This window comes from Papio anubis, chromosome 1, assembly GCF_008728515.1.
Source record: "Papio anubis isolate 15944 chromosome 1, Panubis1.0, whole genome shotgun sequence".
In the NCBI taxonomy this organism is placed as follows: Eukaryota; Metazoa; Chordata; class Mammalia; order Primates; family Cercopithecidae; genus Papio; species Papio anubis.
The window spans coordinates 7,907,790-7,934,965 of NC_044976.1; the positions used below are offsets into that span (position 1 = coordinate 7,907,790).

Consider the following 27,176-nt stretch of genomic DNA (forward strand, 5'->3'; position numbering starts at 1 on the left):
CAGCACTTTGGGAGGCCAAAGTGGGTGGATCACCTGAGGACAGGAGTTTGATACCAACTTGGCCAACATAGTGAAACCCCATCTCTACCAAAAATTAGCTGGGTGTGGTGGCAGGCGCCTGTAATCCCAGCTACTCGGGAGGCTGTGGTAGGAGAATCGCTTGAACTCGAGAGGCGGAGGTTGCAGCGAGCTAAGATCACGCCACTGCACTCCAGCCTGGGCGACAAGAGGGAAACTCTGTCTCAAAAAAAAAAAAAAAAAAAAAAAAAAGATGGCAGAGACCCAGCCAGGTGCTCTCAGGGAAAGCCGAGCACGAAGGGAAGCTTGCCGTGGGGCTCACCATCCTCCCTTTGGTATGACTTAGTCTCTGTTTGGGAAATGTCTTCTCATCTTTTTTTCACGTCTCTGTTATTGCCAATTAATCCCAGCTGAGGGGTTTGTGGACAGCCAGCCAAACTATCCATTTGTCTCTATCCCTGCATTTGAAGGAACGAATGAGAGTTCCTTGGCAATGTCGGGACAGTGACTGGAGGGAGGCAGTGAGGCACCTAGGAGGGGCTCCCTCAAAGGACCCACCCTCTACCTGTAGGACCCTGAGAGTTTCCACCCTAGATGCCTCTCCCCGCCTGACCCTGAGAAATACTGCCTACTAACGATGCCAACTCAGGGAACGCCACTGGCATGGCTGTACCCTCATCTCTCTTCAGTGTGAAGCAGTTACGGGAGAGTTTTCTAAAATCACCACTGTGCAGCCTGGCAGCCTAGGCTTGGAAGCAACAGAGTGGGATTAGGAAAAACCACCTCCCAGGTTGTTAGATGAGAGGACTCAGCGAGTCAGCACCGCTCAGTAGGTGGGCATTTCAGGAAGAGAACTCAGGATGCCCTTGGCAAACTTTAAATTGCCTTATAAAACTTAAAATGTGGCATTGTTAGCACCTTTCTGGTAGTGGAATTCATATATAAGATTGTTTCTCAAGCTTTTTTGGCTCTCACCCACAGTAAAAAATATAGAAATACATTTTTCACTGCAACCTGGTTCTCGTGTGTGTGTGTGTGTGTGTGTGTGTGTGTGTGTGTATCCGAAACAGAAGTGGGCAATACTTATCTTTACTACACATAACACAGTCTCTTCCATTTCATTTATTGGTTTATATATATATTTATTCATCTTTGAGACAGAGAATGTGGTTTGGCTCTGTGTCCTCACCCAAATCTCATCTCGAATTGTAATCCCCATGTGTCAAGGGAAGGACCTGATGGGAGGTGATTGGATCATGAGGGCAAGTTCTCCTGTGTTGTTCTTGTGATACTGAGTTTTCACAAGATTGGATGGTTTTATAAGGCAGTTTCCCTTCTCTCCCTCTCTCTCTCAGCTGCTGTCATGTAAGACAGGTCTGCTTCCCCTTCCATCATGATTGTAAGTTTCCTGAGGCCTTCCCAGCCATAGGGAACTGTAAGTCAATTCGACTTCTTTTCTTTGTAAATTACCCAGTCTTGGGGAGTATTCTTTACAGCAGTGTGAAAACAGACTAACACACAGGGTCTCACTGTGTTGCCCAGGCTGGTCTCAAGTGATCCTCCCGCCTCGGCTTCTAGAGTAGCTGGATTGCAGGTGTGAGCCATTGTATCCAGCTATTCTATTTTTAAAAAGAAAATGCTGCTTACTAAACAGGTATCACCACCCACTAACTGGTCGTGACCTGCAGTTTAGAAAATATCGAGATAAAGGATTGGATTGGAAGGACCCTTCCCAGGTTAAGATTCTGCATTTCAGTCTTTCAAAGACGTTTCGTTGTAGGAAGCATCACAGTAAAGCTCTAAACCTGAGAACCAGGTAGGGCTCAAGCATCTATTTCACAGTAGAAGCATAGGAACAGCTTTCTATACATTTCAGAGATCACAGATTGGTTCTAGTCCCTGGGAACCTGTTGTCCTCCTCCTTGATGACCCTCACAGAATGGCAATATAGCATAGTATTGTTTACCTGCACATATTCCCACCAAAAGTCTGGAAATAATGATAAGCTCAAATGACTTGGCGACTTTGCTGCATCCCATTAAGATCGCAGGCACGATAGAAAATATGTTGTTGAACAGCAAGGCCCCTTTTCTGCAGAGGACAAAATATCAGTTAGTTTGGCTTAAGTATTCACTCATTCATTCAGGAAATGTTTCTGGAGTGTCTCCTCTGCATAGGCTTCAGCAGTTACAGCAGTGGCTTTACTGCTGTGTGTTTAGCTCTCTGGGACCTGAGACTGATACAGGTCAAGTGCATGGCCTGGTGTGGGAATACTCTCTGTGTGGGGAGCAAATGGAAATGACCATAGTCCAGAGGGCATCAGTGGTGAAAATGGAGGGAAAGGGCTCTGTATTAAGATATAGTAAAAGGTTTTTGAAATCATTAGCTAATTTATAATTTTGGTGTAATCTTGAAAGCCAACCCCAAAATTGTCCTGGGTAAGGATATTAGAGGAAAAGAAAAGTATAGATCCATCTCACTTATGTCAACATAGATGCCACAATCCTAAATGAAATCTTAGTAGATTAAATTCAACAGCATATACAAAAATATTTCAATGTCTTTCACCATAGTAAAGATTATATTGGGGCCAGGCACAGTGGCTCACGCCTGTAATCCCAGCACTTTGGAAGGCCGAGGTGGGCAGATTACTTGAGGTCAAGAGTTCGAGATCAGCCTGGCCAACATAGTAAAACCCTGTCTTTACTAAAAATACAAAAACTAGCTGGGCGTGGTGGCAGGTGCCTGTAATCCCAGCTACTCTGGAGGCTGAGGCACAAGAATTGCTTGAACCCAGGAAGTGGAGGTTGCAGTGAGCTGAGATCGTGCCACTGCACTCCAGCCTGGGTGACAGGGCGAGACTCCATCTCAAAAAATAAATAATGAATAAATAAATAAACATTATATTGGAAGAAAACATTGGATTATCTCAATAGAAGCAGCAAAAGAAGTCAATAAAATTTAACACCATTGGCCGGGCGCAGTGGCTCAAGTCTGTAATCCCACCACTTTGGGAGGCCGAGACAGGCGGATCACGAGGTCAGGAGATCGAGACCATCCTGGCTAACACGGTGAAACCCCGTCTCTACTAAAAAATTGATAAAGCTAGCTGGGCTAGGTGGCGGGTGCCTGTAGTCCCAGCTACTTGGAAGGCTGAGGCAGGAGAACGGCGTGAACCCAGGAGGCGGAGCTTGCAGTCAGCTGAGATCCGGCCACTGCACTCCATCCCGGGCGACAGAGCGAGACTCCGTAAAAAAAAAAAAAAAAAAAAAAAAAAAATTTAACACCATTATGATTTTTAACTTTTTATTTGTTTATTTAAAAGTTGGCCTAAGTTTCTTTCTTCCTTGCTTTTTTTTTTGAGACAGTCTCGCTCTGTCACCCAGGCTGGAGTGCAGTGATCGCAGCTCACTGTAACCTCGGTCTGCCATGTCTAAGTGATTCTTGTGCCTCAGCTTTCCAAGTAGCTAGGATTACAGGCACGTGCCCCCACACCCAGCTAAGTGTTTGTATTTGTAATAGAGATGGAGTTTCCCCCATGTTGGCCAGGCTGGTCTCGAACTCCTGGCCTCAAATGATCTGCCTGCCTCAGTCTCCCAAAGTGCTGAGATTATAGGCATGAGCCACCGCGCCCAGCCATTTTTTTTTTAAACCAGCCTTAACAAACTATACATAGAGGAACTTCTTTAAGCTGATGAAGGAAATCCACCTTAAACCTATATCAAACACCACACTTAATGAAACTTGGAAAGCATTCCCATTTAAGTCAGGAACAAGCCTACCCTGGAGATCCTGACAGAAGCAAAGCAAACTTCTCTGCAGGGGCCTCTCACAATGGAGCCCTCATGATGAGGACCCTCATGATGGACGAAGCCGTGAGCGAGTGGTGCTCCAGCATTCCTAAACACTGAGAAACTCGCCACACATGAGAGCCGCTTACACTAACAGCACACCTTCAGACAACAGAATCAGACTGTGACTATAAAATGTTTAAAATGATTAGTGTCATAAAATAAGGAATCCAAATGGTACTATATTGGAGAACCGACATTACCTGACTTCAAGGCTTACCATAAAGCTACAGTAATTAAGACAGTGTGGTGCTAGTAAATGAACAGGCAAATGGGCCGGGCGTGGTGGCTCCCGCCTGAAATCCCAGCACTTTGAGAGGCCAAGGCGGGCGGGATCACATGAAGTCAGGAGCTCAAGGCCAGCCTGGTCAGCATGGTGAAACCTCGTCGTCTCTACTAGAGCCGCGTGCCTCTAATTCCACCTACTCGGGAGGCTGAGGCATGAGAATCGCTTGAACCTGGGAGGCGGAGGTTGCAGTGAGCCAAAATGGCACCACTACACTCCAGCCTGGGTGACACAGCGAGACTCTGTCTAAAGAAAAAAAAAAAAAGAATAGACAAATAGATCAATGGAATGGAACAGAGAGTCCAGAAATAGACCCACATTAAGTCTAGTCAACTGATCCTTGACAAAGGGGCAAAGGGAACACAATGGAGAAAAGACAGTCTTTTCAAAAAAAATGGTGCTGGGCTGGGTGCAGTGCTCATGCCTGTAATCTCAGCACTTTTGGACACTGAGGTAGGAGGATCACTTGTGTACAAGAGTTCCAGACCAGCCTGGGCAACATAGTGAGACGCCATTTCTAGAAAAAATAATAAATTGGCCAGGCACAGTGGCTCACACCTGTAATCCCAGGACTTTGGGAGGCCAAGGTGGGTGGATCCCCTGAGGCCAGGAGTTTGAGACCAGCCTGACCAACAAAACGAAACCCTGCCTCTACTAAAAATACAAAAAAAATTTAGCCGGGTATGGTGGCACACACCTCTAATTCCGGTTACTCAGAAGACTGAGGCTAGAGAATTGCTTGAACTCAGGAGGCAGAGTTTGCAGTGAGCTGAGATTATGCCACTTGCACTCCAGCCTGGGTGACACAGCAAGATTCTGTCTCAAAAAAAAAGAAAAGAAAAGAAAAGAAAAAAATCAAAAATTAGCTGGGCACGACTGGTGGTGCGCTCCTGTAGTCCCAGCTACTGGAGAGGCTGAGGTGGGAGTACTGCTTGAGCTAGGAAGTTTGATGCTGCAGCAAGCTGTGATTGTGTCACTGCACTCAGCCTGGGTGACAGAGTGACACCCTGTCTCAAAAACAAAAAACAAAAAACAAAAAGAAAAGAAAATGGTGCTGGAACAACTGGACATCTATATGTAAGAAAATGAATCTAGACATGAACCTTAGAATTTTCCCAAATTTTAATTCACAGTGGTCACAGACCTAAATATAAAACGGAAAACTATAAAACTTCTGGAAGATAGCATAGGAAAAAAAAATCTAGACAGTCTTGGGTTTGGCGATGACTTTTCAGATATAACACCAAAGGCATAATCCATGAAAGAAAGAATTGATCCTTAAAATGAAAGACAGAAAGTTAGAAAATATAAAATCTGTAGCCAATAAAGACAAAAAGGGAAGTTGGGTAATAGTCTTAATACCTGACAAAATACAATTTGAGATAAAAATATCGTAAAACACAGAGGTGTTATATGCATTATAAAGAAGTAGAAGAAATAACAGCAAAGAAGATGTAACTGTCATAAACAGAGACGATTCCAACACAGCCTCAAAATACATACAGCATCAACTGGACTGATTAAATGCCAGGGAGGAATAGGTAAACCAACAATTTTAGTCTGAAGTTGCTAATGTGATCCTCTCAAAATAGTAGGTCAATTCACAAAGAACAAGCTAAAGATAGGAACCAGTGGCATATCAAGGAGGGAGGTGGACATTTTAAGGTAGTACACCCCTCCCGAGCAATTGTCTATAATTTTATAACAATAATAAGTCACAATAAAGTTTTATTGCAAAAAGAAAGAAAGAAAAAGAAAGAAAAGAAAGAAAGAGAAAGGAAGGAAGGGAGGGAGGGAGGGAGAGAGGGAAAGAAAGGAAAGAAGGAAAGAAAAAGATAAGCTGGTCTTCATTAAAATTAAAACTTCCTGCTCTGTGTAAAACACTGTTAAGAGGAGGAAAAGACAAGCCACAAACTAGGAGAAAATATTTGCAAAAGACATACCTGAAAAGCACTGTTCTCCAAAATATACAAAGAACTCTTAAAACTCAAAAAGAAAACAAACAACCCAATTTAAAAATGGGCCAAAGATCTTAACAGACACCTCACCAAGATACGCAGATGAGAAATAAGCATATGAAAAGGTGCACCACCTGATGTGTTATCAGGAAAATGCAAATTAAACAATAAGGTACCACCTGTCAGAAGAGCAAAAACCCAGAACTCTGACACCACCAAATGCTGGAGCAACAGGAACCCTCATTTGTTGCTGGTGGGAATGCAAAATGATCTATCTACTTTAAAAGACAGTTTGGCAGTTTCCTATAAGACTAAACATACGCTTATCTGTACTCATATGATCCAGCAATCACATACTCCTTGGTATTTACCCAAAGGAGTTGAAAACGTGTATCTACACAGAAACTTACATGTGCATGGATGTTTACGGCTGCTTTATTCACAATTGCCAAAAGTTGGAAGCAACCAAGATGTCCTCTGGTAGTGAACGGATAAAGTGTGCTACAACCAGACAATGAAATATTCAAGCCATGAAAAGACATGAAGAAGCCTTAAATACATATTAGTAAAAGAGGCCAATCTGGGCCAGGCGTGGTGCCTCACACCTGTAATCCCAGCACCTTGGGAGGCCGAGGTGGGTGGATCACGAGGTCAAGAGATTGAGACTATCCTGGTCAACATGGTGAAACCCCATCTCTACTAAAAATGCAAAAATTAGCTGGATGTGGTGGCATGCACCTGTACTCCCAGCCTCGGGAGGCTGAGGCAAGAGAATTGCTTGAACATGGGAGGTGGAGGTTGCAGTGAGCTGAGATCGTGCCACTGCACCTGAAAGGCCTAGGCTGACAGAGTGAGGCCTCATCTGGAAAAAGAAAAGGTCAATCTGAAAGCTCTATCAGGAGGTAAGAAGGAGGGAGGGAGGGAAGGAGGAAAGTGGAGGAGAGAGAGAAAGAGAAAGGAAGGAAGGAAGGAAGGAAGGAAGGAAGGAAGGAAGGAAGGAAGGAAGGAAGGAAGGAAACAGGACGAATGGGGGAACTATGGAGATAGTAAAAGCATCAGTGGTTGCCAGGAGTTAGAGAGGAGGGAAGGATGACTAGGTAGAGCATAGAGGAGTCTTAGGGCAGTGAAACTACTCTATATGATACTATAATGGTGGACACAAGTCATTACCCATAGAATGTAATGTACAACATCAATAGTAAACCCTAATGTAAACCCTAATGTACACTATGAACCTTGGGTGATGACATATGTCAATGCAGGTTTCACCATTTGTAACAAATACACCGCTCTGGTGAGAGATGTTGATAAAGGGGGAGACTATGCATGTATTGGAGGAGAGGGTATATGGGAAGTCTCCGTAGCCTCTTCTCAATTCTGTGAGCCTAAAACTGCTCTTTAAAAATAAAGTCTACTTTCAATGGCAGGATATGGTGGCTCATGCCAGTAATCTCAGCACTTTCAGAGGCCAAGGTGGGAGGATAGCTTGAGGCCAGGAGTTCAAGACCATACTGAGCAACATAGCAAGACCCCATCCTTGTAGTCTCAGCTACTAGAGAGGAGGACCACTTGAGCACAGCAGGTGGAGTCTGCAGTGAGCCATAATCGCGCCCCTGCGCTCCAGCCTGGGTGACAGAGTAAGACCCTATTTCTATATATATATATTTTGAGATAGGGTCTTACTCTGTCTATATTTTATATATATTTCTATATTAAAATATACATTAAAAATACATACGTAATTTTTTTTTTAGGCAGGGCGCAGTGTCTTATGCTTGTATTCCCAGCACTTTGGGAGGCCAAGGCAGGCAGATCACTTGAGGTCAGGAGTTCAAGACCAGCCTGGCCAACATGGTGAAATCTCATCTCTACTAAAAATACAAAAATTGGCTGGACATGGTGGTGGGTGCCTGTAATCCCAGCTATTTGGGAGGCTGAAGCAGGAGAATCACCTGAACCCAGGAGGTAGAGGTTGCAGTGAGCCAAGATAGTGCCATTGCACTCCAGCCTGGGTGACAGAGCGAGACTCTGTATCAAAAAAATAAACAAATAAAAAATAAAATAAAAAATAGTACTATAAGAAAGAACAAAAAACTATAAAACAAAGTTATGTAAAACAATGATGAAAACAGATTTTAAAAACAAATAAATAGAACTTATTGAAATGAAAAATATAATCATTAAAATTAAAAACATAGCAGGTTTATTATATCTGAAGAGAAAATTAGTGAATGGGAAGGTAGACCTGCAGAAATTACCTAGAAAGCACCCGAGAGAGATAAGAAGATGGGAAATATGAAAGATTCAAAGACATGGAGGAACTTCATGGAGTTCTAGAAGCAAAGAATATAGAAAATCGGGGAGGGGCAATATTTGGCTGAAAAATTCTCAGAACTGATGACAAAGACATGAAACTTCAGACAAGGAACCACAGTGACTCCCAGGATAAAGAAAACTAAATCCTTGGTCCTTTACGATGAAACTTTATTGAAGGACATGTAAAAAGACCTGAAGACAATGGAAAGCTCTAGTTTGCTCGTGAGTGGGAAAGGTCAACATTGGAGAGATGTCAGTTTTCCTCAAGTTAATTTATAAATTCAGAGCAATGCCAATCAGAATCTTTCTTCAGGGATTTTGAGAAGCTGACTTAAAATTTTAAATGGAAGAGTAAAAGAACATGAATAACTAAGATAAATTTGAGAGCAACTGACTTTCCACTTGGAAAAATAAAATAAAATTAGTTCTTTCTCATCACTCAATATATACAAAATAAAACACCAGATGTATCTGGAAAAACAAAATTGTGAAATAAATTTTAAAAATATAGAAGAGGCTAGGCGTAGTGGTTCGTGCCTATAATCCCAGCACTTTGGGAGGCCAAGGTGGGGGGATTGCTTTAGCCCAGAAGTTTGAGACCAGCCAGAGCAACATAGTGAGACCCTGTCTCTACAAAAACTAAAAAATGAGCTGAGCATCATGGCACACCCTGTAGTTCCACCTGTTTAGGAGGCTGAGGCAGAAGGATCCCTTGAGCCCAGGAGTTCAAGGCTGCAGTGAGCTGTGATCGTGCCACTGCACTCCCACCTGGGTGACAGAGTGAGATCCTGTCTCACATACATATATTTACAGTTTTTGCTTTGTAAGTGTCCCCAGTTGAGAAGCAAAATCTATAAATTTGACCACTTGAAGACTTTAAAATTTTGCATAAAAAAGGTACTGTATCTATGATTAAAAAAATAAAGCAACAGATTGAGAAGATATTTTCCCTAAATAACAGAAGTAGAGTGTAGACATTACTTGCTCATGCTCAGAAGTGAAATGTCCTGGGTTAGACTCCTGGCCACCTTCCAGCTGTGTGATCTTGGGTAAGTTACAGTGTCTCTCTGTGCACATTTCCCCATCTTTAAAGTGGAGTGGGGATTAGCCAGGTGCAGTGGCTCACACCTGTAATCTCAGCACTTTGGGAGGCCGAGGCAGGCGGATCATGAGGTCAGGAGTTTGAGACCAGCCTGGCCAACATGGTGAAACTCCGTCTCCAATAAAGATACAAAAAATTAGCTTCGTGTGGTGGCGTGCACCTGTAATCCTAGCTACTCGGGAGGCTGAGGCAGGAGAATCCCTCGAACCTGGGAGGCGGAGGTTGCAATGTGCTGAGATTGCGCCATTGCACTCCAGCCTGGGTGACGGGGCGAGACTCCATCTCAAAAATAAATAAAAATAAAGTGAGGATTGTAATAGTACTTCTAAACCCAGTCAAGATAGTGCCTGGCACATAGGAAGTCATTAATAAAAGTTAGTTGCTACTGTTATTTAAATAACACCGGCCACATGCGGTGGTTCACCCCTGTAATCCCAGCACTTTGGGAAGCAGAGGTAGGTGGATCACTTGAGGCCAGGAATTTGAGACCAGCCTGGCCAATATGGTAAAACCCTGTTTCTACTAAAAATACAAAAATTAGCTGCGTGTGGTGGTGGCCACCTGTAATCCCAGCTACTTGGGAGGCTGAGGCAGAAGAATGGCTTGAACCCAGGAGGTGGAGGTTGCAGTGAGCCAAGATCGCACCACTGCACTCTAGCCTGGGCATCAGAGCAAGACTCTACCTCAAAAAATAAAGAAATAAATAACACCCACAAATACTTAAGAAAACGGCAAATAGCCAAATAGTTGTTTATCAGACTCCTAACTAGACAGCTCAATTAGCAACCTTCAGCACCGTCTGTGGACCAAATGGCGTGCTCTTCACTCAAGAAGTGTCCCACAGGTCTGATTCTGAGTGGAGGGATGTTCTGTTCCATGAAGGCCCACAGGGAAAATTGTGGGTTCAACACTAACCTCTCAAGAAGATGTTAGATCCCAAAGCTGCGGCAGTGTTTTTTGTTCGTTTGTTTGTTTTTTGAGATGGAGTTTCGCTCTTGTTGCCCAGGCTGGAGTGCAATGGTGCGATCTTGGCTCACTGCAACCTCCGCCTCCTGGGTTCAAGCGATTCTCCTGCCTCAGCCTCCCGAGTAGCTGGGAATACAAGCACCCACCACCATGCCCAGCTAATTTTTGTATTTTTAGTAGAGATGAGGTTTCACCATGCTGTCCAGGCTGGTCTCCAACTCCTGACCTCAGGTGATCCGCCCGCCTCGGCCTCCCAAAGTGTTGGGATTACAGGCGTGAGCCACTGCACCCGGCCGTGTGTTTTTATTCTCAGATTCTTTTCTTGAAACACTGGAGGAGGAGTCAGAGTCTGGGTTACTCTGGGCTCACTAGATCTGTGACCTCACTCAGCCCCACGTCTCCTCATCCCTGGAGGGGTTGGACGAGGGGACCTCTAAAATTCTGTTTCTAACTAGGTCTTCCATAACGTCCACGGAATTTACACGGGGGAGCGTGATATCTTAAGGACACTTTTTTGGAATAAAATATGGCATTTCTAATGTTTCCAGAAATAGGGGCAAAGATACAGCCCTGACCCCTTTGTTCAGGAGGCTGGTGTCACAAGAGAGATGTCCTAGACAACACTGTGGGGACAAAAGGGCAGTATGAGCCAAAGCAAGTCCTGGGTCTCCACAAGCACTCACGGCTTCTTCCGGGTCTGCCTGAGAGCCTGTAGATCCCCGGCCACCCCTGCTTCTAAGCCCCGAGACCCTCCTGCCTAGGTCCCTAAACACTGTCAATATCTGGTCTTCTTTTCTGACCCCATTAGAAAATAAAAATGACCAGCCAGGCCCAGTGACTCACGCCTGTAATCCCAGCACTCTGGGGGGCTGAGGCGGATGGATCACCTGAGGTCAGGAGTTTGAGACCAGTTTGACCAACATGGTGAAACTCCATCTCTACTAAAAATACATTAGCCGGGTGTGGTGGTATACACTTGTGATCTCAGGATCAGGAGGCTGTGGCAGGAGAATCACTTGAACCCAGGAGGCAGAGGTTGTGGTGAGCCAAGATCGTGCCATTGCATTCCAGCCTGGCTGACAGAGCAAGACTCCATCTCAAAATTAAAAAAAAAAAAAAAGAAAAGAAAAAGAAAAAGAAAAGAAAAATGACCACAGTGGTTATTATCCTAGTCTCATGATAAGGATTTCAGTTTTAGGCCTATGTTTTAGCTCTGATGGGGGTCTATGAGTTTCAGGGAATTAAAAATTCACCTTCCCTTACCTGCCAAATTTATTCACCAAGGGGCCGACCAGGAGGGATCCGATAAACCCTCCGAAGGGAAACATGGACACGGTTACAGACCACAGCAATGTCAAGGGGAAGTCTTCTATGAATTCACCGGTCCTACTGTAGTAAGTCTCATTGTAAAATTGTTGCATGAGCTAGGAGACAAAGCAAAACAGAACACCAAAATAATTTGCTCCGGTTTTGCAGGAAGAATACTAGCTGTTAGGACACCCAGTGAAATAACCTGGGCACACAGAGACCAGCCTTATTAACCGGGGGGTGATGGGAGGCAGGACAGAGCTTCATGAGCAGCAAGCAGGGTGGGCACCCACGGGGAGGACTGGGAAACCTCTGAGCAGCAAACCACCCTTGGTATTTCTCAGCCAGAAAGAGATGACTCCAATTTTCCAATCAGTTGGGAGACCCCTGCCCCCTCTGGATTCCCTCTAAACCGCAAGGCCACAGAAGATCTGAGCCCTGTCCTGGAGCCCAGCCCACTGTGTGTCCATCCAGACCTGGCCCATCCCAAGAGCCATGTGCCTGCGAATTCCCTCGGGTCTGTGCTGTCTGGAGGGTGTTTTCCTCTCCCTTTGCTTGAGGACAGCTGTGTGAATAGCCCCACACTGGCCAGTCCCACCCAGGCAATGGGCTGCTTCAAACGCCCTCCCACATCTTGCTCACCACGGTGACCTACCAGGGCTGGAGAGTTGACAGCAGCCACGTTGTACCCATACTGGAAGGACGATCCGAAGGCAGCTATCAGGGTTGCCAGGGCAAGCACAAGCGTCAGCCTCTGCAGAGATTGCAGCTTAGGTCAGGAAGCAGCCCCAGGGTTCCAGGGCCCTCCCGCTTTACTTCGGTTTCATAGAAAGATGTAACAGAATCTGAAGATCTGTAGTCTTGAGACTACTCCATTCCTTGAAACCTACCCTCAACCCACCTTGGGTTATAGCAGGCTTTCTCAACCACGGCACTTTTGACACTTGGGGTCCAATAATTCTTTATTGTGGGGGCTGTCCTGAGCACAGCAGGATGTCTACAGCATCCCGTAAACATGGTGCCAGTAGCACCCCTCTCCCCAGCTGCGACAACCCAAATGTCTTCTGACATTGCTAAGTGTCCCCCGGTGGGGAAGTGCCCCCATTTGAGAACCACTGGATCAGAAAGAAGCTGAAACCTACTTCTCTAACACTGCAGCTACTGCAGCTGATGTTTGAATTGCTCCTGTGACATTCCTACCACGTGGTGGCATTTGTCAACTGCAGCAAATGTGCTCTTGCACCATCTCAAACATAAACTCCCGGAAAAATCAAACAGAAAAAAAGAAATTTTTAGCTATTTAGGGCCACTGAAAATTTCCTTTCAGACAATCTGTAATGACAAGAGGAAATTGATTAGTAATGAAGAGCGGGAGACAGACATGGAGAGAGCTGTGGGCTTAAAATCTACAGGCCTCAGTTTTGAATCTACCCATTGCCACTTTTCAGCTTAATTTCCAGGATCTTCAGTTTCCTCATCTCTAAAATGAGGACAATCACACTCCCTCGCAGAGTGTTTGCCAGGATTAATTACGACCATATCTAGCTGCAGAGGTGACTCTGCTGTCGGAGAGAGCTTAGGACGCTGCGCTGCTCTCTGACTTGCCATCAAAAGACCTTCTCCCACCTACTCTGATGGAGAGCCCCCTTTCTTTTTTTTTCTTTTTTTTTTTTGAGATGCAGTCTCTGTCGCCCAGGCTGGAGTGCAGTGGCACAATCTCGGCTCACTGCAAGCTCCGCCTCCCAGGTTTACGCCATTCTCCTGCCTCAACCTCCCGAGTAGCTGGGACTACAGGCGCCTGCCACCACGCCCGGCTAATTTTTTGTATTTTTAGTAGAGAGGGGGTTTCACCATGTTAGCCAGGATGATCTCGATCTCCTGACCTCATGATCTGCCCGCCTCAGCCTCCCAAAGTGCTGGGATTACAGGCATGAGTCACCGCACCCGGCCAGAGAGCCCCCTTTCACAGGTGACACAGGTTCATGCTCGGCCCTCCAGTGACAAGACGAGCACTATCCCACTGAATCTAAATCTACAGAGATTCTCTTTTTTTTTGAGACAGGGTCTTGCTTTCTTGCCCTGGCTGGAGTGCTGTGATGCTATTATAGCTCACTGCGACCTCAGCCTCCTGGGCTCAAGTGATCCTCCCACCTCAGCCTCCCGAGTAGCTGGGACTATAGGTGCATGCCATCATGCCTGGCTAATTAAAAAAATTTTTTTATAGAGACAGAGGTCTCATTATATTGTCCAAGTTGGTCTCCTCCTGAGCTCAAGCGATCCTGCTGCCTCGGCCTCCCAAAGTGCTGGAATTGTAGGCATGAGCCACTGTGCCCAGCCTAAAGAGGATGTCTTGACACAGGTAAGTGAAGAGCCAGATAGGGAGAGAAACAATGATCATTCCTGCCTTGTCACGGGGCCCCAGACGGGGTGGAGTGAACCTCTGAAGAGCACACCTGCAGGAGCCCTGCTGAAGAGCAAAAACACACTACACACACCACACACACACACACCTCACACACACACACCACACCACACACACTACAATAACTACCAATAATCATACACACCACACACAATAATAATAACACCAATACCAACACCAACAATAACTTCAATAACAACTGGCCACCAACACACACCACAACAATAACAATAACCACAATAACTCAACACCACAATAACACACCAAAACACACCACAATAACACCACACACACACTGGCCAACAACTAACAATAATAATCAATAACACCACAATAACAATAATACCTCAATTCAACAATAATAACTACAATAACAACAACAACACCACACACAAACAATAACACCACAATTGACACCACACACCACACAATAACACCGGCCAACAATAACACAATAACACACAATACACACACTACACACACACTACACACTACACACATACACACACTACACACATACACACGATACACACACTACACACACGATACACACACTACACACATACACACACACACGATACACACTACACACACTACACACACACTAATAACGATTACACACACTACAATAATACACCACAATAACACCACAATACCACACATACACAATAACAATGAACACACCCACCACACACTACAATACCAATAATAAACACACCCACACTACACACACAATTCCACACAGACTACACACAAACACAACTCATACCACACACACACTACACACTCACGCACAATTCACTACCACACAAATACACCCACACTACACACCACGCAAGTACACACACCACAATAATACACCGCAACAATAACTACCAATAATAACTACAATAACAATAAACACACCCACACCACACACACACCACACAATTGCAAATACCACACCACAACAATAAACACCTCAATAATACACCTATTCACACACCACACAATAATAACGCCACAACACCACAATAACAATAACAAACATCAACTGCCACCAACTGGCCAACAACAACAATAATCAAACAAGTATCAACACCACAACAACGCATCACAATAACCACAACACACCCTCACAACACCACACCAATATCATTAACAATAACTTCACACACACCAATAACAACAACACAGCAATAACACACCTCACAACAACAAACACACACAATACCACAATAACACACCACAATAACTCAACACCAATCACAACAACAACACCACAACAATCACCACAACAACAACAACTCAACAACAATACACAACAACTACAAATAACAATCAACAACAAATACGTACAACAACAATCACACACACAATACACACACACTACACACATACACACACTACACACATACACTACACACACACTACATACATACTACACACACACTACACACACACTACACATACACATACACCCACATGTACACACCCACACTACACAGCCACACCCACACACACTGCACACCCCACACCCCACATGCCCCCACTACATACACACACGCCCCCATGTACACATAATACACACACATGCCCCCCACATATACACACACACACTACACACACTCCCCACATGTACACAAACACTACACAAACGCCTCCACATGTACACACACACTACATACACACACACACACATACACGCACCCCATATGTACACACACTACACACCCCACACCCCCACATGCCTCCACTACACACACACCCCCCACACTTCTACACACCCTGTACACACACTCTACATCCTAATTTCTAATACATACATGCGTACACACACACACATCATACACACATACCACACACATACTCCCCACACACCACACACATACACACCCACCACCCCCCCCACACACATAGGCACAAATACACACATCACACACACACCACACATATAGACATACAGGCCACACACTCCACACACACACACACCTCACACTCCACACACACACATACCCCACACACACACCACATACAGCCCACCCCACACCCACCCCCCAACACACATATGCACACACAATAGACTTGGCTCACCTCCCATCTGACTGGCTCTGTATATTCATTCATTCACTCATCTATTCACCATTCAATCACTCAACACACTGAGCGCCCAGTGTGAAGCAGGCATTGCTCTAAGTGTCAGGGATATAGTGGTGAACAAACAAGACAGACAAAAATCCTTCCCCCATAGATGTTCTACCGCTTGATTGTGTTACAGAAGAGAGAGGGGTAGGAGTGGGGGGAAGAAAGGGAAGAAAATGTTGATTAAAAATTTTTCTTCTGGGCACGATGGCTCATGCCTATAATCCCAGCACTTTGGGAGGTTGAGGTGGGTAGACTGCTTGAGCCGAGGAGTTCTCGGCCAGCCCGGGTAACATGGTGAAACCTCGTCTCTACTAAAAATTCAAAAATTCGCTGGGCGTGATGCGCATCTGTAATCCCAGCTACTCAGGAGGCTGAGGTGGAAGGATCACTTGAGCACGGGAGGCAGAGGTTGCAGTGAGGTGAGATCTCACCACTGCACTCCAGCCTGGGTGACAGAGCGAGACCCTATCTCATCAAAACAGCAAAACAAAACAAAACATCTGGGTGTGATGGCAAATGCTCGTAATCCCAGCACTTTGAGAAGCTAAGGTAGGAGGATCGCTTGAGTCCGGGAGTTTGAGACCAGATTGGGCAACATAGGGAGACCTGTCTCTACCAAAAACAAAATTAAAAATTATCTGGGTGTGGTGGTGAATATGCCTGTGATCCCAGCTACTCAGGAGGCGGAGGTGGGAGGATCGCTCGAGCCCAGGAATTCAAGGCTGCAGTGAGCTATGGTCGCACCACTGCACTCCAGCCTGGGCAACAAAGCGAGACCCTATCTCAAAAAAAATAAAAATAAAAAGTTCTTTCCTAATTCGCTTCTCAGTAAGATGAAACTGCAACCAGCTTCATTCACACAGCCAAGTGTAGCTCTTGACCACTCCCTCAGCCTGATGCGGGCCCTAAGGTTTGAAGTCCTTTGGGGTCAGGGGTGGGGTTCTGGCCAGCAGCACAGTCAACAAGCACAGCCCAGCTGGTGGAGGTGTCTGGTTCCCAGGGCTCATGCCCCAGAGTTGGGGGTTCTGCCAGGCACCATGGATAGCCAGCTCCCTGACTGCTTTGATGGGATCCCGGCAAAAACGATCAGAGAGACTATGGAGGAGAGATCAGAGCGACTAAATGACCAGGCTATAGAGTCTCTGAGGATAGAGCATTCAATTCACCCTCCATTCTTTCACTTCCTCCCTGAATTCAAGCCACAGGCACATTCTGTGGGCGCCGCAGGAATCATGGCTCACTCTCCTGGAAGTAGCAAAGTTATTCTGGGTGGGTTCTCACTAACCCTGCTGGTCCAACCGTCTTCATTACACAAACACATATGGCCAGGTAACTGGACTCCAGGAAGCACAGTACCCTCCAGTGAGCAAGACGGCTGCCCCCAACAGACTATTGTCCAGTGGTAAAGACACACATTAAGAAACTACATGAGAATGTAATAAACTGTAACTGTAGTAAGTACTAAGAAGAAAAACACAGGAGTGGTTAAAAAGAGAGGTCTGGGGAGCAACATCTCAGCTGAGGAGAGGAGGGGGAAGAAGAGAGTGGTTCAGAGAAAGGGAACAGCCTGTTGGAAGGCCTGCGGCAGGCGGAGCTCGGAACCTTTGAGCATCTGGAATTTGGCCAGTGTGGCTGGAGCGTGGGGAAAGGAGGGCAAGCCGGGGGGAGCGTGGGGAAAGGAGGGCAGGCGGGGTGAGGGCCATAGAACAGACTGGCTGTTCCCTCCATGTGCTCTGTAGCCGGGAGTGGGATGGAAGGATTTGGACTTTTAAAAAATTATTTTAAAAGGCGCAGTGGCTCATGCCTGTAATCCCAGCACTTTGGGAGACCAAGGCGGGAGGATCACTTGAGGTTAGGAGTTTGACACCAGCCTGGGCAACATGGTGAAACCCCATCTCTACTAAAAATACAAAAATAAGTGAAGCGTGGTGGCACATGCCTGTAGTCCCAGCTACTAGGGAGGCTAAGGCAGGAGAATTGCTTGAACCCAGGAGGTGGAGGTTGCAGTGAGCCGAGATCACGCCACTGCACTCCAGTCTGGGAAACAGAGCAAGACTCTGTCTCAAAAAATAAAAAATTACTCCAGCTGCTACGTGCAGAGCAGAAGGGAGACCAAGGATCGGGTTACTACAGAAGCCAGCAGACAGCAGATGGGCACTTGGGTAATGGAACGGGCCACGGTAGGGGTTAAAAGTGCCAGCTTTGACGACTATTGAGGATGCGAATTAAAAAGACTTGGTATCCCATGAGGAAAACGCAAATAAAAATCAGCATGTGATACCACTTCTCAGCCTGTGAGTTCCACTTAGAGAGTTCAATTTTTTCAGATTCCACATGTAAGATGATGTGGCGCGTGTCTTCCCGTGCCTGGCTTATTTCACTCTGGTGATAAATTGTATACTTTTACATATTAACATGTACTTTGTGTGTGTGTGAAGAGACAGAGTCTCGCTTAGTTGCCCAGACTGGTCTCTATCCTCCTGCCTCAGCCTCCCGAAGTGCTGGTATTACAGGTGTGAGCTGCCACGCCCAGCCTGTATACTTTATTTATTTAAATTGTTTTTGTTTTTGTTTTTGTTTTTGGAGATGGAGTCTTGCTCTGTCACCCAGGCTGGAGTGCACTGGCACAATCTCAGCTCACTGTAGCCTCCACCTCCTCAGTTCAAGCCATTCTCCTGCCTCAGCCTCCCGGGTAGCTGGGATTACAGGTGCATGCCACTGCGCCTGGCTAATTTTTGTATTTTTAGTAGAGACAGGGTTTCACCATGTTGGCCAGGCTGGTCTCAAACTCCTGACCTCAAGTGATCCACCTGCCTTGACCACCTAGAGTGCTGGGATTATAGGTGTGAGCCACCACACCAGGCTATGATTTACATTTTTTATAGAGACAGGGTCTCACTATGTTGCCCAAGCTAGTCTTGAACTCCCGGTCTCAAGCAATCCTCTCACCTCAGCCTCCTAAAGTGCTGGTTTTATAAGTGTGAGCCACAGTGCCAGCCGAGGCCTGTGTACTTTAGAGGGGTGAAATTGTATGGTATTGAGTTATAGTCTCAATAAAGATGCACATAGTAGAAAGAAGGCTTAAGCCCTCTTTCTTTCTTTTTTTGCTTTCCTGGAGGGGGAACAAAAAGAATTTGGTACTGGGCTGGATTAGGGCATAAGGAAAAGGGAGGGGCTGAAGAGGATGTGTGGGTCTCTGGCCAGCCTGTTAAAATGAGAGACCCCAGTGATCCCCAGCCATGACCGGGAGGGGCTCTCCTTAGAGGCTAAGGAGGTTGCCATGACTCTGAGCTGTGCTGCAGGGAGAAACCAGAAACCACATTCCTCATGCTGTCAGTAAACCAGTTTCCTGCCTTGCATAATACAGAGAACATTTTAAGACTTTAGTAATAACCACCACCCCAAGAAAGAAAAGAAACTTTTGGGGGGATGTGCACCCCTTTAAATGATCGGTCCAGCAAAGTTCTGAAATACGGCAGCAGTCACATCTCATTCCCATGTGAGCTAAGTCATCTGCCTGCTATGTGGACTCTACACTGAGTGTTGCCACCAAGTAGCTGTAAATTAGCCTAATAATGCCATACACCAGATACCATAGCACATACCCTACAGTCAACAACGTAGGCCGGGCGTGGTGGCTCACGCCTATAATCACGGCACTTCGGCGGGAGGCCGAGGTGGGCAGATCATGAGGTCAGGAGTTTGAGACCAGCCTGGACAACATGGTAAAACCCCGTCTCTAATAAAAATACAAAAAGTTAGCCGGGCATGGTGGCAGACGTCTGTAATCCCAGCCACTTGGGAGGCTGAGGCAGGAGAATTGCCTGAATCTGGGAGGTGGAGGTTGCAGTGAGCCGAGATCGCGCCATTGCACTCCAGCCTGGGTGACAAGAGTAAGATTCTGTTTCAAAACAAAAACCAATGCATAGCCTATCACTACATCAATGTCATTTCTCTAAACCAGTGAGAATTCCTAACAAACAACCAGTAATCAGTCCTCTCCTGATTTGTCCTTTTTTCTTTAAAAACTTGAACCTCTCCTATGCTCTCCAAAGTACTTCCCAGTGTTTTCCAGGGCTCCAGTCCTCAACCTTGGCCCCAATACACTCTCTACATCAATTTTGCTTCAGTTTCTTTTTTTAGGTCGACGATCCTCAAGGCTGACCTTCTGATAGGGTGCGATTCAAAGTCACTGGGAAGGAAGCCCAAACCATCTCCCTTAGAAATCCATCTTGAAGTTTCTGTTGTCAGAGAGACATTCTTTCAGTTCCAAACTTTTCCTTGTTAGGAATCTCCAGTCAGAATGCAAACACCCCTGGAGTAGTTAGGATCGGTACTTCAAGCTCTGTCACTTTATCGCACTGTTAACTCAGTTTCACAAACAAGTAGCGGGAGGGACAGGGAGAGATGTTAGCCGCTGTAGTGGTTTGGAGCACAGCTTCTGGAGCCCAGGAGTGTGGGATCGAAGCCTGGCTCTGCCGGGCTGTGTGGCCTTGGGCAACTCCCTGAACTTCTCAGTTCCTTCACCTTTAGAATGGGGATAATGGGCCTGGCCTGGTGGTCCACGCCTGTAATCCCCGCAATTTGGGAGGACGAGGCAGGAGGATGGCTTGAGCCCAGGAGTTTGAGACCAGCCTGGGCAACATAGTGAGAGCTCATCTCTACAAAAATAATTTAAAAACAAGGCAGGAATATTGCTTGAGCCCAGGAGGCTGCAATGAGCCGTGATTGTGCCACTGCACTCCTGCCTGGGTGATAGAGCCAGATCCTGCCTCAAAAAATAAGTTTCTTTGAGGATAATGATACTGCCACAGGAATAAATGAGTTCACAGATATAGAACACTTAGGACCACGCCTGGCCTGTGGCAGGTGTTACAAATGGGTTAATTAATTAATCTATTAATTACAAATGATTATCAATGAGGACCCAGAGAGCACGGAGGGGTGTTAGTTGCTCTAGGATACTCAACTAGTTGCTGGTGGAGCCACTCCACAAAAATGTGTCTTTATTTTCCAAAGGATTTTGGCGTCTTTGTATTGAAGTGGGGAACTTTATTCAACAATCCTTTGTTTTTTTTAGACGGAGTCTCACTCTGGCTGGAATCACTGGAGTGCAGTGGCTCTCTCTCTGCTCACTGCAACCTCTGCCTCCCAGGCTCAGGCATCCTCCCACCTCAGCCTCCAGAGCAGCTGGGACTATAGGCGCAGTCACCATGCCCAGCTAATTTTTGTATATTTTGTAGAGACCGAGTTTTGCCATGTTGCCCAGGCTGGTCCCAAACTTGTGGGCTCAAGCAATCTGCTTGCCTCAACCTCCCAAACTGATGGGATTACAGGCAAGAGCCATTGCACCTGGCCCTCAATTCTTATGTAGTTGTAAAGTACCTTGTTGTATCTTTTTTTTTTTTTCCCCAACCCATTTATTTTTTTTTCTTTCAGACCAAGAGTCTTTTTTTCCTGGCAGAAAGTCCTTGGTGCACATCTGACAGATGTCAGTGTTTGCCCTCTACATAGGAGAAAAGCAGGGCTGAGTGCAGTGGCTCAGGCCTACAATCCAAGCACTTTGGGAGGCCGGGGCAGAAGGCACCCTTGAGCCCAGGAGCCCTAAACCAGCCTGGGTATAAGGAGACACCGTCTCTTCAAAGTATTTAAAAATTAGCCAAGCGTGGTGCTGCATGCCTGCAGTCCCAGCTACTCTGGAGGCTGAGGTGGGAGGATTGCTGGAGCCCAGGACTTCAAGGCTGCAGTGAGCTATGATCCCACCATTGCACTCTGGCCTGACCAACAGAGTAAGACCCTGTCTCAAAATTTAAAAAAATAAATAAATTTTTAAAAAAAGAGAAAAGAAAGAAAAAGAAAAGGCCAGTGAGGCCACTGCCACACACTACTGAGGGGTAGGGAGTGGCTCCACACACTGCCAGACACCCTTCTCCCCAGACGGCGCAGCCTCTGTAGCCTTCGCCTGCCCCCGCATTTCTCCTTGGCTCCTACATCCCCTCTCGGCTGCACTTAATGGTTTCCCAGATTCTTACAGACTATTGGAATCGCTTCCTTTGGAGTGTTTCGGGAAGCCCAACACGCCCTGGCTTTCTCCCCAAGGGGCAGGCTGCTCTCAGGAGGGGGAGCCCATCTCCACCTTCATCCCTCTGGCTCAGAAGAGGCTTCCTGTCCTGGAGGGCTGAGGCAGCGGGCAGCTGGGGTCAGCCCACGCCTCTCGCATGTGGCCATCTGAATCATTTCCTTTCGCAATGTGTTACTCAGTTTCAGGGCCTGCCACGTGGGGGTGTTTCCCTTCCTTTCTACAGCGGCACATGGGGGACGTGGGGAACGTGGCAGTCGTGCCTTTCTCTGGACAGCAGAGGACCTCCCTGACCCCCAAACACCTAAGTCCTCATCACCTCTGCTTCTTTTCTATAACATGGAGGTGATTAACACTTGATTTGTCTAACACTTTCTTAGTCGTGAGACAAACAAGATGACCCAAGTGAAGGGCCTGAGTAGATTCCAAAGCAGTGACTCCCAGTTGAGGGCTGGGAGTTGATTCTGCCCTCTCGGGGACATTGGTTGTCACTCCTGGGGGAGGCACTCCTGGGGGAGGCACTCCTGGGGGAGGGTGCTACTGCATCTAGAAGGTAGAGCCAGGGAAGCTGCTAAACATCTTGTAACACGCAAGACAGCCCCTACAACAAAGCATTAGCCAGCGCCAAATGGCAATCATGCGGAGGTGGAGAAACCAGCTCTAAAGAATGATTGAAAAGTAGTAACCTTTACAAAGGCCAGGCATGGTGGCTCACACCTGTAACCCCAGCACTTTGGGAGGCCAAGGTGGGTGGATCACTTGAGGCCAGGAGTTCTAGACCAGCCTGGCCAACATGGTGAAACCCCGTCTCTACTAAAAATACAAAAATTAGCTGGGTGTGGTGGTGCATGCCTGGAATCCCAACTACTCAGGAGGCTGAGGTGGGAGGATTACTTGAACCCAGGAGGTGGAGGTTGCAGTGAGCCGAGATTGTACCACTGTACTCCAGCCTGAGTGACGGAGCGAGACTCTGTGTCAAAAAAAAAAAAAAAAAAAAAAAAGAGAGAGAGAGAGAGAAAGAAAAGTAGTAACATTTTACGGGGAACTCAGTCTGTGCCAGGTACTTTACATGCATTGTCTCATTTAATTGCTCCAGCACCGTATGAGGCGGTATGGTTATTACTCCCATTTTACATATGAGAAAACTGAGACACAGAAGAGTTAAAGAACTTGCCCAAGTCCCACAGCTAGAATAGGATGGAGCAGGAATGAATCCTGGGGCTTCTACTTCCCAGACCCACTTTTTTTTTTTTTTTTTTTTTGAGATGAAGTTTCGCTCTTGTTGCCCAGGCTGGAGTACAATGGTGTGATCTCAGCTCATTGCAGCCCCTGCTTCCCGGGTTCAAGTGATTCTCCTGCCTCAGCATCCTGAGTAGCTGGGATTACAGGCATCTGCCACCATGCCTGGCTAATTTTTGTATTTTTAGTAGAGATGGGGTTTCACCACATTGGCCAAGCTGGTCTCGAACTCCTGACCTTAGGTGATCCACCCGCCTCGGCCTCCCAAGACCCAGTCTTAATCTATGTGCTACAGAGCATGTTTCCAGTCTGCCTATGGTGAGGGTCTCACATCCATGCCTGAACAAATGCTGTTTTGCAAAAATGTGCACTGCTTTCCTCCACTCCAAATACAAGCAGATGCTATTGTGATGAACAAATGCAAATTCTTTTAAAGTGTTAATAAGTCAATGTTACTTTTCTGACATTATGCATTTTCCTCAATCAAGGGAATCTAGAAAGTAAACTGCAATTATGTTGTGGGAGTCCATGAAAATCTTTCATCTCTAAAACAAGGGACCCTCAGTATCTAAAAGGCAGGAAACCTACGTGACAGATCTGAACTAAATTCAAATCTAGCAACGCCTTCTCTGAGTTTGTCTTGCTTTTGTGCAGCTCAGCTTTGTTACTTGCTGAAAAGGTTAACTAACTGCCCTGAAGCCAAAAGCAAAACAAAAGCAGAGCAAAACATCTCACCAAACATAGACGGATTTTGCAGCTAACATGTTTGGTTCAGGTTGGGACAAATGAATCCTTTGGGTCTCTTCCATTCAGTTACAGATCCTGCTTTTAAAGGCTGTTCCAGTAGAATGATTTCCACAGAGCATTGGTCTCTAAACCTCTCTCCTCCCTATAAAAGACCACCTCCTGGACAAGACTCCCCCTCGCCCCACCATGATCCCTCCCAACACAGAGTTCCTTCTGCAACACCAGGAGCCCCCCAGCGACTCTCCAGGAAGGCTGAACGGGACCTGGCAGCCAAGCCTGCTCTTGGCCCCTTTCCCTGAGCAACACACTCACCCCTTCTTCCTTCATGCTCTGATCCTGTTGCTCCATGCTTGCTCTGGAAGGGCAGAGTGCCGCTCACCTTTTAGCCAAAGTAACGCGTGCACTGAATGGAGAGAGAAGACATTCTGGGTGCACTTTGGCCACGCCAAATAACAGCCAATAGCATTTTTATAGCCAGACTAAGTCAGAATAACCCTTTCAGGAACCTGGTCTTCCTTTCACTTCTGCTTTTAAATGAAACGTCTGGGGTTTGGCTAAGCAAGTGGGTGCCCCCTGGGGACTGCAGGCCCAGCATTGTCCTGATGGAACAGTCTGCGGTATTTCCCCATTGCTAAAGTCTCTACCAGTCAGGCTCATGGTGAGTGACTGGAAGGGTTATTTCTGTCAGGAACGCGTGGCAAACAACAGCTGTCATCCACCCTACACGACACCAGGTAATACAAGGGCAACAGATTGGGCCACTAGAGACCTCATAGACGCTGTCCCTGCCAGGAAAGCTACAGTCAAGTCTCTCTGGTGGAGAGTCAGTTTTGCCCAAGTAACCGTGCAACACTGTTTGGGGAAAGTTTCTCATTTTCCGTTTTTTTTTTTTTTTTTTGAGACAGAGTTTCGCTCTTGTCCCAGGCTAGAGTGCAGTGGCGTGATCTCGGCTCACTGCAACCTCCGCCTCCCGGGTTCAAGCGATTCCCCTGCTTCTACCTCCTGAGTAGCTGGGATTACAGGCGTGCACTACCACGCCCGGCTAATTTTTGTATTTTTAGTAGACACAGGGTTTTGCCATGTTGGCCAGGCTGGTCTCGAACTTCTGACCTCAAGTGATTTGCCTTCCTTGGCCTCCCAAAGTGCTGGGATCACAGGCATGAGCCATCGCGCCCGGCCTCTTATTTTCCATTTTAAGGAGCTCAGAATGACCTAGAGATGTTACTTTCTGTGTATTCATCACTACTGGGAAGGTGGTAAATACCTCAAACCCCTTTCCAGGCAGGGCAGGGAAAGTGAGTCACAGTTGCTGGTCCAGGTCCGGCCATCTCAAGGCCAGGCCACTGTCAGTCCCCTGTGCTTGGCACTCATTCAGCTGTCACAGGGCATGCCAGAGTAAGTGGCCAAAATCCAAAGTCTCACAAGCCCCGCAGGTTTTCATCTTTACAGGACATACTCCCTGTTTTATTTGCTGTGGCGTAAATCCAGTTACTTTAGTGATTCACTCCAAATCTCATGCATCTTTAAACAAGCAGAGACTGGGAGCCTGTGTTGGGCACTGTTCCTTGCATTAGCAGCAAACCCTCAGGGTTGCTCAGGGTGGGAGACTGTGAGAAGCCTAGCAGTGTGGCTGTCTGTGTGTGTGTGTGTGTTGATGGGGGGTGGGGGAGGTCCCTATTCACAAGGGAGAACTCAGCATTCCGTTTCACCAGCTTCACTGCATTTTTCTTCTGTGTACCACTGTCCTAGCGCACTGACTTGTGACTAAGGCATAGCAAGACCAGAGGTTTCCAATTATTTCAAAGATTTAGAAAAAGTTTCCAAAGAAAATGCACTTTAATTGCAGGGATAGGATGGGAAGAGGAAATCACCGATGGGGGAGTGAGGAGACGGGTATAGGTGAGCAATCCAACAAAACGAAGCATCCAGGCCGGGCGTGGTGGCTCACGCCTGTAATCCCAGCACTCGGGGAGGCCGAGACGGGTGGATCACCTTAGGTCAGGAGTTCGAGACCAGCCTGACCAACATGGTGAAACCCCGTCTTTACTAAAAATACAAAAAGTAGCTGGGAGTGGGGGCAGACGCCTGTAATCCCAGCTATTTGGGAGGTTGAGGCAGGAGAATCGCTGGAACCCAGGAGGCGGAGGTTGCAGTGCACCGAGATCATGCCACTGTACTCTAGCCTGGGCACAGAGCAAGACTCCATCTCTGTCCTCCACCCTCCCCTCAAAAAGAATCGTCCAAAGTTTGCAGTCATCAGTCACCTCAAGTGCATGACACCTGCTTCTATCTAGGCCCAGATCTTCCACTTCTCCCTGCCTCTGGGAGAGGGGGTAACTAAAAACGGGGGTCGCTGGCCGGGATGCGGGGACAGTGGGCCAGGCCCTCGGGCCCAGAGGGGATCATCCCGGGCGCTGCAGGCCGCAGTACCTGGTTCCTGCCAGTGACAGGGCGTCGCAAGCACAGCCATGGATGACGTCACCAACGCTCGACCCCTGCTTCCGCCCTGGAGGGAGCCGAGCGCGGGGAAGAGGACGCGGCGCGAGGCCGTCACGACGCCAGGCTGCGGGCCGCTCAGTCAGTCCCTCCGCCCGGTGGACCTGCGGGCTCCAGGTAGGTCCTGTCCCTGCCCAAGACCCCTCTGCCTTAGCCCGGATCCCCCTCGGCCTCTGCCTCAGCCTCGGTCCCCCTCTGCCTCAGCCCAGATCCCCCCCAGCCTCAGCCCGGGTTCCCCTCTGCCTTTGCCCGGGTTCCCCTCTG

General features: G+C 47.0%; 1 protein-coding gene across 3 annotated transcripts in view; it reads right to left on the reverse strand.

Annotated features, from left to right (window-relative positions):
- The window catches only part of SLC2A5 (solute carrier family 2 member 5), a 37,001-nt gene extending 10,068 nt beyond the window's left edge, over positions 1–26,933 (reverse strand). Inside the window, exons 1-5 of one of the 3 annotated variants that reach the window (XM_009187851.3) lie at positions 24,923–25,071; positions 24,729–24,819; positions 12,461–12,559; positions 11,761–11,921; positions 1,985–2,109 (exon numbers count right to left, since the gene is read on the reverse strand). In XM_009187851.3, coding sequence (XP_009186115.1) covers positions 1,985–2,109; positions 11,761–11,921; positions 12,461–12,559; positions 24,729–24,764 — 421 coding nt within the window. In that variant the 5' untranslated portion in view covers positions 24,765–24,819; positions 24,923–25,071. Of the gene's footprint in view, positions 1–1,984; positions 2,110–11,760; positions 11,922–12,460; positions 12,560–24,728; positions 25,072–26,846 lie in introns of those variants that run through there. The other 2 variants (XM_009187745.2, XM_031664220.1) reach the window with 2 other exon arrangements.
- Positions 26,934–27,176: the final 243 nt, after the last annotated feature.